At 37.5% G+C, this 19,727-nt stretch overlaps 1 protein-coding gene across 17 annotated transcripts in view; it reads right to left on the minus strand.

Moving 5' to 3' along the window:
* The window catches only part of Epb41 (erythrocyte membrane protein band 4.1), a 175,232-nt gene that overhangs the window by 28,934 nt on the left and 126,571 nt on the right, over positions 1-19,727 (minus strand). For 9 of the 17 annotated variants that reach the window (XM_070037457.1, XM_070037450.1, XM_070037451.1 and 6 more), the window contains one exon: positions 18,136-18,312. In XM_070037457.1, coding sequence (XP_069893558.1) covers positions 18,136-18,312 — 177 coding nt within the window. Of the gene's footprint in view, positions 1-12,781; positions 13,172-13,209; positions 14,040-14,421; positions 14,473-18,135; positions 18,313-19,727 lie in introns of those variants that run through there. The other 8 variants (XM_070037459.1, XM_070037463.1, XM_070037461.1 and 5 more) reach the window with 8 other exon arrangements.

Below are 19,727 nucleotides of genomic sequence, written 5' to 3' on the forward strand. Positions count from 1 at the left end.
AATGTGGCTGTATTGTGGGTTTCGTTTTATCATAAATTTCCTTATTTGAAATCTGCCTCTGGAACAGAGAAGCCACTCAAAGTAAATGATCACTTTTTTTGTTATACCAAAGTCATGATATCAATTAGGAATACAAACCATTCTCGATCAATCTTGATCTATCTCCAAATAGATCTAAATAACTTCTAGATTAGTAACATACACTGTGTAAAAATATACTACCGTATTTTACATCCAGAAAATTTCTAGGAGGCAGGGGAGAGCCTCCTAAGTAGCTAGAATTACAGACAAGAGCTATCAGAGACAGCTTGTTCAACTTTTAAATAAGACCCCTATAGATTTGAAAAAATAAATAAGTTTTAATAAGCAAAAGAGAGTGAGCAGAGGTGGCAATAGGACTGGGGGCTGAAGGGGCGCACAGACACACAGACACCCACAGAGCATATTACCCTTGCTTTGCAAACCCAGTAAGAAGCGCTTTGCACTGCAAAGGCCCACAGAACCAGCAGGAATCCAGGTTATCTCGCTAAGCACAGAAGGAAGATACCCAGCAGAAGAGTCCAGCTCCTGGTTCTCAACTAAAGTAAACAATAAACATTACAGTCACTTAGATTATCAACAATGTATTTAGATAATATCATCAGATAGTTGGCAACATGCAAGCTAAAAAAATTATTTTAACATAGAATCCAATCCTGATAAGATCAGTTAATTGCGAGTGCTTTGTTTCTACATTCTTCTAACAAAACATGGCGAGGTAATGTCTCAGGGAAGAGTGATGTTGAATGACTAAGGAAAAGGCTTTATAAAGTAAAATGTATGTCTTCATACATGAATATATTTAAATACTTGTAATCTCTTCCTATTTTGAAAACATTACTATCAATGCTTCCCTGGATTGTGTAATAATCAGTAAGAACCTCAACCTGGTGATTTAGAAAACAATTTACTTTAAAACAAATGCTTTTAAATGGGCACTTGCAATAAAAGATAAATCAGATGTGGTAATGGCTTCTTTTGTAAAAGCCATTTGTAAACAGCACATAAAGATGACAAGTGGAGCAGCAGTAGCCCATTCTTCAGCCAAAAAAGGAAACATGAAGGAAGAACAAAATTTACTGAAAAGGAAAACATCCCCTAATCCCTCCACCCTCAAAAGCTTGATAAATGATAGTTTTGGTACATTTTCAGTGAAAGACTCAGGCCACTAGAAAATTTTTTAAAAAGACAGCCATCAGAACCACAAACATTCAAGATGGGGATAAACTAACAAGAGTTTTCACATGGCTAGCAAATGATGATTTAAAAGTTCTCTTTCCACTCTAGTGTGCCTTTAAAAAAAACTGTATTATTATTATTTTGTCTATTCATTTTTGGTACAGGGTGTTGCATTAACTAGGCAAGCATTTCACCACTGAGCCACATCCATCCCAGCATTATTGTGACTTTATCAAGCAATTACCCCCCACCCCCACCCCGCCCAAGCAGTACTGGGGCTAGAACTCAACTCAGCATCTTGTGTTTGCTAGGCAGGAGCTCTATCACTTGAGCCATGCCTTTAGTCCTATTTCTCACACACACACACATATATATATGTATGTATGTATTTTTTTCCCTTGAGAATACACTCTTTGTTTTTTAAATTTTAGCTTATGGGCTATTAGTTTGTATCTAGAACTACATCTTTACAGTACGTATTAGCTTTCCCATGAAACTCAGAATTATTTTCATGGTCCATTACTATTCTCTGGTATATATAGCTTATATCTGATAAAATCTGGATAAAAGAACTTATTTAGGAAAACAATGGCTTTTGCTAGAGTTGTTTATCACAGGAAAATAACTCCACAATGCACCTTTCTTTCACAAATGCAGCCAATAAAATTTCCCCAATTATTTTCCAAAGATAGTTTTAACTTATTTATATTTTCTTTTTGCGGTGATGGGGATTGAACCCTGTGCCTTACACTGAGATACATCTCCAGCCTCCAAAACATAGTTTTTATAATTTTCTAATACTGCTGTTATTAGGTTATCCCCAGCATAGATGAATGTAAAAGCAAACAGTTTCAAAATCCATGCCAGATGCAAAATTTTAACTATTAGGAATAGAAAATTTTGCTTTTACACTGCACTCACCAGCAAGGACTCCACAGATCAAGAGTGTTCTCATACCTGAATCCAGCTATGGAAGTCAAAGCGCTTAAGCAAATATTACAGTTAGACTGAGCATGTCTAGGTGATCAGAACTTTTGGCAGTCAGTTTTACTTCCTTACACTATGAAGGGTAGGGGCAGGATGATGATGGACATACAAAAACTCCAGTTGCCAGGCACCAGTGGCTCATGCCTATAATCCTAGCTACTCAGGAGGCTGAGATCTGAGGATCGCAGTTCAAAGCCAGCCCAGGCAGGAAAGACCATGAGACTCCTATCTCCAGTATACCACCAGAAAACCAGAAGTGGCAGTATAGCTCAAGTGGTAGAGTGCTCACCTTGAGCTGAAGAACTGAGGGACAGCGCTCAGGCCCAGAGTTCAAGCCCCATGACCGACAAAAACAAAACAAAACAAAACAAAAAAACTCCAGTTATTTAGGATGGAACAAAATTGACTATCTGGGCAAGATTTCATGAAAGTCCTCATTTCAAAAATGATTGAACTCTTAATAAGCACTTTAAGAAACATTATGCCTCGCCGGGCGCTGGTGGCTCACGCCTGTAATCCTAGCTACTCAGGAGGCTGAGATCTGAGGATCGCGGTTCAAAGCCAGCCCGGGCAGGAGAGACCGTGAGACTCCTATCTCCAATAAACCACCAGAAAACCGGAAGTGGCACTGTGGCTCAAGTGGTAGAGCGCTCACCTTGAGCTGAAGAGCTGAGGGACAGCGCCCAGGCCCAGAGTTCAAGCCCCACGACCGACCAAAAAAAAAAAGAAAAAAAAAAAAAAAAAGAAACATTATGCCTCAATCTGATAAGTAGAAAATCGTATCTTATTTTTGGTTGGTCATGGGACTTGAACTCTGGGCCTTGGGGTGCTGTCCCTGAGCTTTTTCATTCAAGGCTAGTGTTCTACCACTTTGAGCCACAGCTCCACTTCTGAAAATAGCATATTTATTCCCAGAATGTAATGCAACAAAAATCTATTCAATATTAATTCTGTGTCTTGTCTTCCTGAAAAATCTTTTTTCTCTTTCTTTTCTTTCTTCCTTTCTTCTTTTCTTCCTTCCTTTCTTTCATCCTTCCTTCCTTTTTTCCTTCCTTTTTTCCTTCCTTCCTTCCTTCCTTCCTTCCTCTCTCATTCTCTTTCTTTCTTTTTTTGGGGGGGGGGGGGCCTGGGTACTGTCCCTGAACTTTTGTGCTCAAGACTAGTACTCTACTATTCTGAGCCACAGTGCCATTTCCAGCTTTTTGGTAGTTAAGATAAGAGGCTCATGGACTTTCTTTTCCCAGGCTGGCTTTGAACCACAGTCCTCAGATCTCAGCCTCCTGAGTAGCTAGGAATATAAACATGAACCACTGACATTTAGCCTGAAAAAAAAAATTTTTTTGGCCTGTCTTGGGTCTTGAACTCTGGGCCTGGGTGCTGTCTCTGAGTTTTGTTTTGTTTTTTGTTCAAGGCTTGTGCTCTACCATTTGAACCACAGCCCCACTTCTGGCTTTTTCTGAGTAGCTGATTGCAGATAAGAGTCTTACAGACTTTCTTGCCCAATCTGGCTTTGAACTGCAATCCTCAGATCTTAGCCTCCTAGCTAATATTACAGGTGTGAGCCACCAGCATCCAGCTGAAAAATCTTACAATAACAAAAATGGCTTCTTGTGTTAAAATTTTCAACAAAATCATAAAGGGAACATGCCTTTGGAGAGACATTACATTTCTCTATTAGTCAGATACGGCCACAGGAAACAATGTGAACTAGTAAATAGGCCACTTCAAGACATGGAGCATATAGATAATATAATAAAATCTAGCACTGTGAGCTTAAGAGAAGGTTTACTCAAGGTGAAGTAAGAGAGAAAATGATACACCCTCTCCAATTCCATATTACAGGAATAAGCTCTCTCCTCACACCCACAGGTCCACACCCACTCCGCTGTTCAATTTTTATCATGATCAGAATGGCAATTCTGGGTGGTTAATAACTACTAATTTGTTCAGTGCTTTAAAAAAAACACAAAAGGCAAAAATCAGCATATTAAAAATGCTTCCAATATATGTGACAATTATATATTGTAGTGACTGTTTAAATTGGATAAAAAAACATTTTAAAGCTTGGCATAAGTAAGTCAAATGAATTCAAAGTTGATTTAAGATACATTTTGAGAACTGAACACATACATATTAGTTATCTCTGTGTTAGAACTAAGCAAAAGACAATTCTTTTTTTCTTTTTCTTTTTTGTCGATCATGAGGCTTGAACTCTGGGCCTGAACAATGTCCCTCAGCTCTTCAGCTCAAGGCTAGTGATCTATCACTTAAGCCACAGCGCCACTTCCAGTTTTCAGAGTGGTTTATTGAAGATAAGAGTCTCATGGACTTTCCTGCCCAGGCTGGCTTTGAACCACGATCCTCAGATCTCAGCCTCTTGAGTAGCTAGGATTGCAGGCATGAGCCACAGGCGCCCAGCTCAAAAGACAATTCTTATGCCATGGAGAAGGCTGAAAACATGGAAAAGCAAGGGACCTTTTCTAGAAAGATTGGCTGACAGGCAGTTCTTGCTAGATCACCTGGAACATGGGTTCCTTTTTCCTCCCCTCTGCCTTCTGTTTTTTTAGTGGGTCTGTGTACAGAATAACTGGCTCCTACTTCCTTAATGATATGTAGCAACCAGAATCCAATTTGCAGTAAGATTTATTCACAATAAATATACATGTTAACAGAGAAATCAATGAGACAAAAATATTTTTTAAATATTCCAAAAGGAAAGTTCTTTAACAGATTTCTTTAGGCTTCAATATCTTGTTGAATTAGATAATTTATTCAACTAAGTATCAGAGCTAAAAGATTGTGGATGAAGGAACTTCAAGGAACATATATTTGGGGACTTATTTGGAAGCACCTCTCCAAAGAATCACCCTTCAGAATACAATTGTGTCCAATAGGAAGCAAAGACATTTCCAAGAGAACATTGCTTTAAGCTGGGCTCAGTAGCTACAATGATAGCCACTCTGGATATTCAGATTAAGACTCATAGTGTGAAGTCACTTCAGGAAGGAAAGTCTGTGAGACTCTATTTCCAAAATTACCAACAAAAAATCAAGGCTGAATATGTGGTTCAAGTGATAGAGGGACAGCTCAGTAAGCAAGCTGAGCAAGCAAAAGGCTCTGAGTCCAAACCTCAATAGTAGCAAAAAGAATGTTTATTTTCTCTGACTTACTGATAAATACTGTGCAAATAGGTTCTAACTGGGGAATTCCCCTCAAGGAAGGGTAGGGAACAATTTTTAGTGACCCGTGAAGTTATGTGTAAAATTCTGCTTCCATTGTGCAAAGTAAGGCCTGGCTGGAACATAGCCATGATCATTTGTTATCAGGTATTGTTAGTTCCTTACTTTTACTCACTAAGCTGTGTAGTTGTCAGATGACATGACTTTCAAAGCCTCAAACATTTATTCGCTGGTCCTTTACAGGAAAAGTGCTAACCTATGATCTATAAGGTGCATAAAACTCATGACAGTTCAATACATTTGTCATTTTTATATCATGTAAATACACATGTAATAAATTGTTCTCTGCAATGTATTTTAGGTGACTACAAATGTTCTCTTTAATATTATACTCCAAAGTAAGTTTACATATCCAGATATGTATTCTACTCTGGTTAATATGTTCTAGAATATAAATAGTTGATGGTTAGCTGTGGTCAAGTATAAGAGCTTTTAACAAGATATAATGATATTTACCATAGAGGGTCAGACAGAACTACTAAGTAAACTAGGGGACAGTGGGGATTAATAATGGAGATAGTGACTTCAACAGGGACTTTCTGGCTTTTGTTTTCTTTTCTTTGTTGTATCCGTTCTGAGGACTGAATTCAGTGCCATCCCTTAGCTTTTTTTACTCAAAGCTGATGCTCTACCACATGAGCCACAGCTCCACCTCCAGCTTTTTGGTGGTTAATTGGAGATAAGAGTCTCAGGAACTTTCCTGCCCTAGCTAGCTTCAAACCTTGAGCTTCAGATCTCAGCCTCCTGAGTAACTAGTATTACAGGTGTGAGCCACTCAGTCTATAAGGACTTTCTTGGTTTACTTACATGTATTGACTTGGCAGATAATGAAAATGTGACATAAATTTATGTTTCAACATGAGACTGTATGTGAAAAGTTAATCCACTGCCATCTATGATTGAAAAATTAACAAAATACTAATCATTTGTTCTATAAAAGGCAATATGGTGGCTGAGATGGCAAAGATGAACAAATTCAAAGTCTTTCTCACACTTTTGAGGAGAAAGGCACAACTTTAATATGTATTTCAAAATTTGGATATCACATTTTCTGGTGGGAAATTCAGCTATTATAATAGTATTAAACAGAATGTCTTTTTTTTTTAAATTTCTGGTCATGGGGCTTGAACTCTGGGCCTGGGCACTGTCCCTGAGCTTCTTTTGCTCGTCAAGTCCTTTGCCACTTGAGCCACAGTGCCACTTCTGGCTTTTTTTTTTTTTTTTTTTTTTTTTTTTAGTAATTTATTGGAGATAAGAGTCTCACAGACTTTCTTGGCCTGGGGTTGGCTTCAAACCATGATCCTCAGATCTTAGCCTCCAGAGTAGCTAGGATGGCAGAGGTGAGCCACCGACACCAGACTAGTGTCTACAGTCTTATCATAGCACATTGTTATAAATCAAATCATTTGGGGGCTACTCAAGTATGACAAGGTTTATCAGACTGCTAGAGAGGGAAAGCAAACCCAGAATTCAGGTTCTGGTAATATGGCTCATCAAAATATAACACTGACACCATTTTGTCAACAGCTTCTGGGCTACAAGCAGTTTCTAAAATGTTCATAAAACTATGCCATCTCTATTCTTCTATAATAAAAAAGTCCCAAGAAGGCAGGTATATTTATGAAGAAGCTGGGAATATTAGGAATTACAAAATCTTTTAGAAAAAAAATGAAAGGAAGGGGAAAGAAGGAAAGGAAGAAAGAAAAGCAGGCTAATAAACTATAGGGAAGCAAACAAAATGTAACATAGCCAGAAAGAAAAAAAGCTGGTAAAACAATTAGAAAAAGAAAGCAGAGCTGGCTGCTGATGACTCACACCTATAATCCTAGCTACTCAGGAAATCTGAGACCCAAGGATTGCAGTTCAAAGCCAGCCAAGCAACAACATCCATGAAACTCATCTCCAATTAACCACCAAAAAACCAGAAGTAGAGCTGTGGCTCAAGTGGTAGAGCACTAGCCTTGAGCGAAAAAACTCAGACACAGTGCCCAAGCCCTGATCAAGCCCATTGACCTACAAAAACAATACAAAAGAACAACAACCACAAAAAAAAAAACAAAAAAAACCAGGCAGAAGGAAAACAACATGCTAAAAGACCAGAATAAACATGGATATGAGATAGTAAGTTATATGATGGTAATTCAACATTTGAATTACCTTTAACTAGGGAAGAGCTATAATATGGAAGAAGAGAAAAAAAATTTTTTTGAGTTAGGGGTTTCACTGTGTAGCCCAAGCTATCCATGAACTAGCAATCCTCCAGCCTCAGCTTCTCAAATATAAGGACTGCAGGCATGTGCCACTGTACCTAGCTCAGAAAATTCTTTATCTTTATAAATCCTTCATTCAGATTGTAAGTGAAAGTTATAGTGAAACAGGTTTTGTCTGACTATAAGAAGAATAATTCATACATTAACTGTGAGCTCTCCAAAGACATGTCTATCTTGGGAGCTATTTGAGCATAGGCCATGGGACCAGCCTCTACATGGTCTTTAAATCTCTAATCTACATTGTACAGAAAAGCCAGACTCCAGGGGAAAAGCAGTTAGATTAGGATCTTATTCAATTCTACAATCTAGTGATGCTGCCTCTTTGTGTCTCTGAACACCGCAGTTAGAAATGAAAAACTGAAAAAAAAAAAAAAAAGGATGCACAGTAGTATATAATCATGCTTCCCTCTTTATTCTTTTTCTGTTTTGTTAAGACAAGATCTGGTCAGAATGATCTCTAGCCCCACTCTGTCTCTCTACAGTGCTTGTGATTGATCCCAAGGCCTCATGAATGCTATTCATGCATTCTACTACTGAGCTATACCCCTGGCCTGAAGACTTCTTTACATGGATAATAAGAGAAGAAAATGAGGGCTGACCTACCTTTGTTTGTTTGTGAACACTGAGCTGAGACTCTGTCTTTTCCTTTTAATCTTTAAAATGCCAGATAAATTCAATTATTTAACCACAACAGGATTCTGACTATAGGCAAGAGAAGTATACTGAAGCCTTCAAGAATGATCAACCTCAGTGGACAAGCAAAGCATTCCTAAAGCATGGTTCCTCAGTGAGATGCCATTTATTCCTTCAGTTAGGATATTATTAAAGTTATTTAGGTTTTTAGTTGATTTCTCATCTGTTGGGAATAATAAACTATTTTCTCTTTGTTTTCTCTTTTTAGTGTGACAGGTGTTTCACTCTATTTATTTTACCAAATAAATCCCTCCATGAATTTATAATTGTTGATCATAGCCACCTTTCTACATCTTTTTCTTTCTTCCTCCCTCCCCCCTTCCTTCCTTCCTTCCTTTCTTCCTCTTTCTTTCTCACTTTCTTTCTCTCTTTCTTCTGGCCTTTTTGGTACCTAATTGAAGGTAAGTATGTCACAGACTTTCTTGCCCGGGCTGGCTCTGAACTGCAATCCTCAGATCTCAACCTCTTGAGTAGCTAGGATTATAGTGTGAGCCACTGAGCCCAGCTCATGCTTTCTCTTTTAATCTAGTTCTATATAGCTTCCTAAACTCTATCAGCACACCTTTTGTATTCTCTTTCTTTTGGCAGTTCTGGGGCTTGAACCTAAAGCTTTACATTTGCTAGACAGGTACTCTGTCACTGAGCCATCTGTACAGTGACTACCAACCTTCTTAATCATTTCAGGTACCCTTTTCAAACTTGGCACCAATGTGTTTCTTTGTGCGTCCTGTTCTGCTGCAGTGAAAAGGATCCTAAGGCACAAAGGGGTAACAGCATCAGATATGACAGTGAGCTTAATACTTCTGAGTATAATGGAGAAGAGGCAGGTATGGCAATGCCTGAGAATAAGGTAAACTGAGAATAAGGAGTCGTCTCAGTTTGAACTACCAAAATTATAAACAAAAGGGATAATGTGAGTGTTATTTAAAAAAATAAATATTTCTGTGTAAAATAACAGTATAATAATCTTTCTCAAAGCTGTAAAGAAGTCTGGGGTTTTCTCATTTTCATGAAGAGGAGCATGAGGAAAAGTAATTGCAGAGAAGCTCTATAGATCTTCACTACACTCAAAACCCACGGTGGGGTGGGGGGAGGGGGGAGGGCAGGGAAGAAACAATGAAAATGTATCTCAGAGTAGTTTTGCCTTTTTGACTTTCCTTTTGTAAAAAGAAAACTTTTGTGTAAATTTTTGTTGGCAATGCCTTCTAAAAACTACCCCTCAGCCTCTTAGGCCTAATGTGTCCTAGAAAAAGATTATCCTAGCTAGCTAGCTACCTTCTATCTATTGTGACTTAGGAAAGGAAGAAAAAGTGAACTAGTTTATAACTAGGGAACTTACTGGGTAAAGTTGATAATAATATTTAATAGAAATGACTAGATTCTAGAATAACTGGAAATCTACAGTCTATGAATTTTCTTTGTCAATAGAATCAGGATCTTGGCTCTTTAAAACTTTTACAAAAGCTGTAAACAATAGTAAAACAGACCCATGCAAATGGAATCTCCTTTGTGAAGGGTTAGCACATATAAAATGGCTAGGGTTATTCTTCATATTCTACGCATACCATTTGGATAAAGATTGATTTATTAAGAATTGGATAAATTTGGAAAGACACTTTAATTTTTTTGACACTTTAATTTTAATAGTCCCCGCCCCCCCCGTCAATTGTAGGGCTTGAACTCAGGGCCTGGGTGCTATCCCTGAGTGCTCTTTGCTCAAGGTTAGAGCTCTACCACTTTGAGCCACAGCGCTACTTCCGGTTTTCTCCTGGTTAATTGGAGATAAGAGTCTAATGGACTTTTCCTGCCCAGACTAGCTTTGAACCAAGATTCTCAGATCTCAGTCTCTTAAGTAGTACAGGTGTGAGCCACTGGTGCACAAGTTTTAAATCTTGGTAAAATACAATTAAGAAAGATGGAATTGAATAGTTCCAATTTAAAAAAACTCCAAGAAATTAATGTGTCTGTGTTTTCCTTACTTTCTACCTTCTCAGACTCCAAAAGGCCAAGAGCCGAACAACCAGAATCTCCCATTCCTGGACCAGCCCTACAAACTCATTCTCATGAGGTAGATTTGTCCATATTATTAAGTGGAAATATGGGCACCAAAAGTTATGTGAACTTCTCAGTCTCACTGGAAATAGTTAACAGGAAAACAAAGGCAAAAATCCAAAACTTTACTCTGGTCTAAATTGTTTTTATATTATCAACCTGCTACTATGCAGCTGAACCAGGGTAAAGCTAACACACAGTTATTTAAATATGCCTCCAGTACTAAGAATGGAATGAAATGGGGGAAAGAAACCAATGCGATTTGCAGCTTCATGTTACAAATATTGGCAGCATTAATTTTCAGTAATACAAAGCTGGAATGTGCAATACTATTCTCTGATAACTGTGATTGGGTATATCTTTTGAGCCTAAGTCAGCCTCATTCAATGCAAGAGTATTCTCACAACCATTCTTTGACTGTTAATAAAGATCTCTGAAGACTCGCTACACCTCAGAAAACTGAAAACTACCACTGGCTTACACTGTACTTTTAATGGACTTGAAGTAACTACAATACAAAAGTAAACAAAATTCAGGGTGAAGTTTATAATAATTAATAAAAAGCTGTGTACAAGAATGAAAACAAGAACTTCAGGAAATATAATCTGAAAGTACAAAAGTATCAGTAAAACTCTAAGATTATTTTCTTTTTGATTCCTTTTTAAAAAGACATAAAATAACAACCAATGCTACAGGTTCATTTGTTACTTCTCTTAAGGAAAGTGTTCTATTTCACAGATGAAAGGCATACTTATGCTGATTACTTTCTGCATTAAAAATCCTTTTGCGGTATTTCAGGTAGATGTGAGATCTCTCTTTTTTAACTATGAGTGAATCAGTAAATATGCTTTTTTACAAAATATTTGTTATAAATATGACGTGACATGAAACTTATATAAACTACATGCACACCAGATTTTTTTAATCTATCCTAGTCCTTGATTATCCCCCTTGTTTGCACTGTTTTTTGTGGAAAAGCCTATAATGACAGAGTAGCAGTTTTCAAGAAATACCACAGAATTACATCTACATGTCTATTGAGACAACATCAGAATAAAACTAGGATATGAAGGACATGAGAGATTCTTGGTTCTCTCCCTTTTTCTCTTCCTCTACCCATCCTTCTTCCTCTCCCTTTTTCTCTGAAGTCATCTTAAAAACAGTCTTGTTTAGAAGTTTCATCAACTAGAAAGCATTCACAAGTAACACAGTTTAGTAATGCTGTAAACTAAGAGTTCAAAACAAATATTTGAATCATTAGCCAAATCATCCAGATTGGTACATTCAAGTGCCATAAAAAGCAAGCTACATGCAAGGTTTCTTTAATGTTAGGGTTAAAAAAAAAAAAACAACAAACAGGTTAGGCATCTGAGTTGTATTCTGAAGAGATAGTGCTCATATTTACTTCAGGGAAGGCTTACAAATCAACATGCAAACCAAGGACTTGTACTTGTCACAAGAGAACTTTAGCTCACAAGGCCATTGATCAAAAACAATTGATTTCAACACAAGTGCAAAAACAAACAGGTTGGAAGTATACAATAAAACTGAAGTATTATCAGTATATAGTTTAAGCTTATTATAATACTAATATTGCTTCTAGCAATACAATTGCTTAAGCTATAAAAAAGTAACACAATATTTTAATTCAGAGAATGGTGTTTATGTACAGATCTTGAATAAGTCTGTATCCCAGGAGTTTTAAAGATAGAGTAGTCTGAAAAATTCAGCCCTGGCCAGAGGCCAAGGGACACCAGCACCATTTTCCTTAAGCCAAGTCAACACTCTATTTATGAAAAGATGACATGTAACCTTTGCAGATCTCTTCTATACACCAAGCAAGATAAAGTCATCTACTCCTGCACAGCTCAGAAATATTCATAAAAAGGCCACAGATGTAAAAAGCCCTTTTCCAGAAAAGGCTTTTATATATACAAGTTCGTTACTCTAAGAAGAGAAGTGGTTATAGATTTGTAGATTAAATTTTTATCACTTTTAAGGCTTTTGAAAGGTTAGCGAGTTGAATTATTCCTTAAACTATGGTGCCCATGCCACATAAATAACTACATAAGACTAAGGAAATATCCCATCAAATGTTTTTAGAGAATATCCGGGTTTGTGTGAGGTGCTGGAGAGAAGAACAGAGTCACAGAAAACAACATGCAGGTAAGAGAGTAAAACCTTTGAGGAAAGTACCAACCTGCTTTATACTTAACTCTGCTCTACACTTCTCAGACTTTGGTGCAGAAAAGCTGGCTTGGGCAATCCATCGCTACTCCTTTTACCTCATAATGCATACTCTATAAAGAGTGACATTTTATTGACAGAAAAATATACATAAGAGCCCCCCTACTACAATAAACCATTAAGATCAGAGACATCACAATGATACATTTGAAGCCAAGGACAAAGTTCAGTGGTTTTAGTCTTGACATTTCAGATAAGCACCCTGTTTTCCGATCACAGAAAGATCAACCACCAAACAGCCAAGGCAAGGACTACAAGAAAAGACATCATGAAAGGAATACGAGGAGATGGAAAAGTACTAGAGTAGAGGTGGCACTTTTTGAGAGACTTGTGATCCTCAGGGATTGGAATAGAAACCTTGGGAAGAATTTCTTCATTTTCTTGCTGGGACAAGGCTCTCTCAGCAGATCTCTCTTGCCTTTTAATTTTCTCTTCATCCTGTACTAACAGAGCACGTTCCTGTGTCTGCTTTCACGATAGAAGATCAAGAAAGACAGAGAAAGATGAACAAAATGACAGATGGAAAATGCTCAGAAATGATACTTGGGGATGTGCAAAGGGTTTAGAAAGATCTTTTGGACATTTTATTTTAGCTTTACTTTGCCAACTTACAATAAAGTTTCTAAAAAATAGTAAGGTGTTCAACATGTAAGTTTTTGAATGAATGAATATTAGGACCCCTGGAAGTTTATGGAATCCTTAGCCATCATCATTTACATATGATTTTTTTCACATATGAATTTCAGGTCATTTTTTTATTGCTTTGGTATTGCCAATAATTAACAAGCTGAGCAATGCCAGTAAGGAAACATTCTTCTTGCCATTGAGTAATCCTCATATCTCTTCATATAGACATTTAAAATGCCATAATTCAATGTGATAACTAGATTTTGTTCAAGGGAATGAAAGTATTCACCTTACACATTTTAAATATTGCAAAAGAAAAGTAGAAAGTGTAAAATTTTATAGTATGCCTCCAGAGTTCACCCTCAAGAAAGAGGCAAAGGGGAAAAAAGGTGCAACTCCTCCCATAAGATCTCAGAATGTGATTAGAAATAATAATAGTAATCATGGAGGTTAATACATTACATTTAGTAAATACTTCACAATTTTAAGGGAAGTTTTCCCCCCAAATGTCCACTTGAGCATTTTTCTCCCCCAGCAATTGCTGTACTCTGCTATCCATAATGAAGACAGATGTTATCTAGGAAAGGAAAAACTTGGCTCTAAGTTCTCTCAGTTGAGCTAGCCTTCTCTGATCAGTTTGGAAGTTCAACACTGGTTCTTTGCACACCCCTAAGTGATATGTATCAGGGAGAAAGTAGCTAGGGGACTGGTCAGCAAAAAGAAAAAAAAAAGGAAAAGAAAGGATGCAAAATTATAATGAAATTTAAAAGAAAAGTGGGAGAAGAAAGACAACATAAAAAGAATAGGGTATAATTAAATTCATTTTCTCTCTGAATACATATTTACATCTGCATGCAGCTTTTCCAACCAGCCATGCGCCGAAATAAGCATATCGAAAGCTGCTAACGCTGCAGCAGTGAATCTGTACCGTGTTAGGCCAAAAGGCTGTGGGCGTGAATTAACTAGTGTAGCCAAAAGAAAAGAAACTTATTCAGCAGCTGTGGTTCAGTTCTGAGGGAATTCTTTGCTTGGTGCCATGACAAGAGCAAACTCTGAGTGAGAAGCACAAGTTGTAACAGCATGATTACCTCTGGCCCACCAACCTTTCTTTCCGAGGGGAGAACAGAGGTTTTCTTCACCTGGGCATACACAAATTATATAAAATTCAGTTGCCTTACAATGCAACAACAATGCTGCTAAAGGTGGAAGAGGTATCCCCAGAAAATAGAAATATTATCCTTATTATTAAAGAAAAAGATACGCCAGAAAATGGAATTATCCCAGTATAAAAGATCATAACAGTATAATTCTTATTTATTCCACACTTCAGTTAGAGGGACAAATATATGTAAGCATAGAGCAAAAATTGCTCAAGTATTTCCTGGAGATCTAACTTAGTTTATAAAGTGTCATTTCTTTAAAGTTCACAGAATGACACTGCTATTCCCCAAACCACCCTGAGATGATTTCTGAAGGATTTCTATTTAAAGACCCATTTTCTGGAAATGGAGCTTGATAGAGAGATTTACCCAATCTCATTCAAGATAATATCAAGCTGCTTTTTTGAACATCTTTGATCAGTTTGCAGAGTCAAAATTAGAACTTGTAGAAAATACACAGTTATCATCTGCAGCTAGGGTTAGTAGGTAAGACAGCAACAAGCTACTTTTTCACTTGTAGCACTTCCCAGTTAGCAAGGGCACTGCAGATCATCCACTCCAAGAGCAAGGACTTGTTGTTCAAAGCCAGTCAGTTAGGCTTTAATTAGCCAGATTCTCTCAGTCAAATCACAACTACTATTTGACCTTTATGTTTCTTATTTCTATGGTCTCACCCATAAATTAGGGCACATGACCCCAATTTAGAGCACAAAATTAATGTCTATTGGGAACAGAGGCCGAGAAGACAAGGAAGAGCAGGAATTCCCATGTCCTATCATCTTTGGTGGCTGCCCACTAACTCGGGTATCTTCCAGGCTCATTTGTAAAACAGCTTTAACTTTGTTCAGAGAACTGTTCACCAATTTTGTTGTTGTTGTTGCTGGTTGTGGGGCTTGAACTCTGGGCCTAGGTGCTGTCCCTCAGCTCTTCAGCTCAAGGAAAGCGCACTATTACTTGAGCCACTTCTGGTTTTCTAGTGCTTTATTGGAAATAAAAGTCTTATGGACTTTCCTGCCCAGGCTGGCTTTGAACTGCAATCCTCAGATCTCAACCTCTTGTGGAGCTAGGATTACAGGTATGAGCCACCAGCACCTGGCCCCTAAGTTTCTTTTTTTGGTAGAGGTCTGAAGGTTTGAAACTAGAATTTTGCACTTTTTACATAGGTACTCTATCACCTAATCCATGTCTTCAGCTCTTTATGCTCTGGTTATTTTTGAGGTAGGGTCTCTTTTTTCTAGGCTGGCCTGGACAGCAATGCTCTTATTAACACTTTATTATATTATATTATATATTATTATAACACTATTATATTATATTAACACTATTATATCACTGTAACTTGAATGACAAACTTGAATGACCATCATGCCCAGCTATTAGCTGAGATGAGATCATGAAAATTTTGCATGAGCTAGCTTCAAATCATAATCCTCTTGAGCTCTGCCTCCCAAAAAACTGGAACTGCAGATGTAAGCTACATACGATTGGTTTTCTTTTCTTTTCTTCTTTCTTTCTTTTCTTCCTTCCTTTCTTTCTTTTCTTCCTTCCTTTCTTTCCTTTCTTCCTTCCTTTCTTTCCTTCCTTCCTTCCTTCCTTCCTTCCTTCCTTCCTTTCTTTCTTTCTCTCCTTCTTTTCTTTCCTTTCTTTCTTTCTCTCCTTCTTTCCTTTCTTTCTTTCTTTCTTTCTTTCTTTCTTTCTTTCTTTCTTTCTTTCTTTCTTTCTTTCTTTCTTTCTTTCTTTCTTTTCTTTCTTTCTTTCTTTCTTTTGCATTTCTAAGCTAGGATCTTACTATGTCATCCAGTCCTCCTCAGGCTCCTAGACTCAAGGGTCCTTTTGCTTCAGCTTCTGGAATAGATGGGGCTATAGGCATATGCCACTGTGGTTGGCTAAACCACAGTTTTTAGTTAGAACATCATTTTATGTTTCTTAACTACAACTGCTATTGTTTTGGGGTAAAATAAGCATACAATTTAAAAATCATTACAATCATTCCTTGAGTCATTGTGATTATATAAATATTTAATATGTACTGACTAAGTAACTTTTAAGATTTTTTTTGGGGGGGTCCAGTCGTGGGGCCTGGACTCTGGGCCTGGGCATTGTCCCTCAGCTCTTCAGCTCAAGGCTAGAGCTCTACCACTTGAGCCACAGCGCCACTTCAGGCTTTTTTTTTTTTTTTTTTTTTGCTTATGTGGTACTGAGGAATTGAACCCAGGGCCTCATGCATGCAAGGCAAGCACTCTACCACTGAGCCACCTTCCCAGCCCCTTTTAAGATATTTTCATTAAACAAATGCATTTATTTCGTGTGTGTGTGTGTGTGTGTGTGTGTGTGTGTGTGTGTGTGTGTGTGTGTGTGTGTGTGTGTGTGTGTGTGTGTGTGTGTGTGTGTGTGTGTGTGTGTGTGTGTGTGTGTGTGTGTGTGTGTGTGTGTGTGTGTGTGTGTGTGTGTGTGTGTGTGTGTGTGTGTGTGTGTGTGTGTGTGTGTGTGTTGGACCAATGCTTGGAACTGTCCCTGAGACTTTTTATTCAAGGCCATTTGAGCCACATTCCTGCCCAGGCTGACTTGGAACTTTGATCCTGAGATCTCAGTCTTGTGAGTAGCTAGGATTACAGGTGTGAGCCATCAGTGCCAGGCTTAGATGTAGGATCTTTAAAATAGTTAATGATACAATAATAAAGAACAGAATTCTTTTTTTTTTTTTTTTTTGGTCTGGTCGTGGGGCCTGAACTTTGGGCCTGGGTGCTGTCCCTCAGATCTTCAGCTCAAGGCTAGCGCTCTACCACTTGAGCCACAGCACCACTTCCGCCTTTTTTCTTATGTGGTGCTGAGGAATCGAACCCAGGGCCTCAGGCATGCAAGGCAAGCGAAGAACAGAATTCTTAAACTTCCATTTCCTGCACTAGAAGTGAAAATATTTCTCTCTTCTCCATTTCTCCCTACTCTAACCTTATTATACTAAAACAAATTCTTGTTAAAACCTAAAAAAAAAAAAATAGAAATAAAAAAGAACAGTCCCTGAAAAGTATTTCTGGCTTATTCTAATTGTGACAATCTTATTAAAAACATCTTTTGAAAAATGTGATACTGTTATTAAACATAAAAATAAATCACCAGTTGTTTTTGTTAAATTAAAATATAATAATTTTATACTTGGTGTTTCACATTGTCTGGCTTATAGACTTCCTTGGTGTATTATATAATTGTGGGCAATCATTCCAGACATTTCTAAGTTGTACAAATGTTCAAATAAAATTTTTAAAAAAATATTAGTCCCTTTCCAATTTTAACCTTACTAAATTTAGCAAACTTTCTGGAAGGCACATTTTGAACATAAACAAAGCTTTACTGGCTTACAGTCAGTTTATAAACACACACTAGCCAGAAGCACGCAGCTGCAGACCCAGTTCTCAGAGCCTACTCATCTACTAGTAACTCTAAATGGGTACTACAATGAACTGAGTTGCATCCACAATTTAAAAACAATAAGTGCTTGATTATGAATGCCTTAACACTACAATAAATTGTAGTGGGACCAAAGAAAATTTCAATTCTCACTATCTTCTCAGATATAGGGTATTAACATACAAAAACATTTATTCTATTCCTCCTCATAATCAGTCATGTGGACAAAGTACTCACTCCTTCTCCCGTAGGGATCTGCCCATTGACATTAAGAGTTCGGAAGGGCGAGTGCGTAGATAGGCGTTTATCCCACTCGCTAGGCCGTGGCTCTGGTACAGACTCCATGAAGTTCTTTTTCAGCTCACTGATACTGGCATGATGTTTTCTGATCTCTTCTTGACTCTTGTCTAAATCCTAGAGTTGAGAGGACAAAGATGTAAAATAATAAATAATTAGGGCAAAAAACACATCAAATGTGACCCATCAGAGACTGGGCACTGGTAGAAAATACACCATATCCAGGATAGATGTTACTAACCCATGAATTACATTTAAGTTGTAAATATACAACGTAGTATATTTGCTTGGTTTCTTTCTTTCTTTTTCTTTCTTTTTTAAACAAAGTGCTTTTCTTGGAAGCAGTAAATCATCACAATCCAACAGCTCTCAGCAATTATACAACTCATAAAGAGTGACTTCTTAATTTTATGACTCCTTTTTCCAAAATGACATAAAACCAGATCTCCAACTCCTCATCTCAAGAACATAATCCCACAATTCAATCAGCCTCAGCTTGATTAACAGCCAATTTAGGCTCAGCTCAGGCAGAATAGCAATAGTGACAGATAAAGAAACTATTAAATGAAAGATATGGTGAAGGGTTTCAACTTCTAACACAGGCTGTTGTGTCTTGCTGAGCAACAGCAGTAACACTATCCCTCTATCCACTGGAGATAATCATGCTACTCAATTAGCAAATGGAGAGTTGTTCTTTCTGATACCTAAGGATAGTTCTTTAAAAAAAATTTTTTTGTGGTATTGGGCCTCATGCTAAGTTTCTCTACCACTTGAGCTATGCCTCCAGTCCTACTTTTTGCTGGCTATTTTGGAGATAGATCTTTTCTGCCTGGGCTGCCTTTGAATGGAGATCCTTTAGATCTCAGTGTTTCATTTTGATAGATGAATTTAAGTAGCAAAATTCCTAGTTCCAGTCTACAAAGTCAATCGTTACTACCTGCAGGAGAGGGGGCAGGGAGAATCACTTTTTTCTTTGAATGACTTTTTCCTTTGTCAATATTATTTACACAAAATAAAAGCCTCATGCTTCAATATTCTAATAGTTTTACTCATTTCTTAGTATAGTTTAAAACAGAGACTTTTTGGAGCTGAGGTTACAGCTCAGTGGTAGAGTGTTTGCTTACCATGCCCAAGGCCCTTGGTTCCATCTCCAGTACCAATGTATTGGAAGTGATAACAAGAGCTCAAATGCTTTGGGTATCAATTTAAAATAACTTAACTGTTCCAGCAGATTTGAGTATTGGGTAATTAGAGATAGAGGCAAGCTCTTAAAGAGAATATTCTAGGGATGCATGATCAAAACTAAGCTTAATAAAGCACAGGCTAGAAATACTAAGATGTATAAAAAAAAAAGAGAGAGAGATATAACAACTTTCAAAAAGAACACTTGGCCAAAAATAGTCTGGTGAATTTAACTTGTAGACAAAAACTCAAATGCTCTTTGTCCAACAACACTTAAAAAAAAACTCTCAAAACTTTGAGCTTGAGGGGCTGGGAAGGTGGCTCAGTGGTAGAGCGCTTGCCTTGCATGC

The sequence above is a fragment of the Dipodomys merriami genome, unplaced genomic scaffold (assembly GCF_024711535.1).
Source record: "Dipodomys merriami isolate MVZ:Mamm:240054 unplaced genomic scaffold, mDipMer1.0.p SCAF_28, whole genome shotgun sequence".
Taxonomy (NCBI): domain Eukaryota; kingdom Metazoa; phylum Chordata; class Mammalia; order Rodentia; family Heteromyidae; genus Dipodomys; species Dipodomys merriami.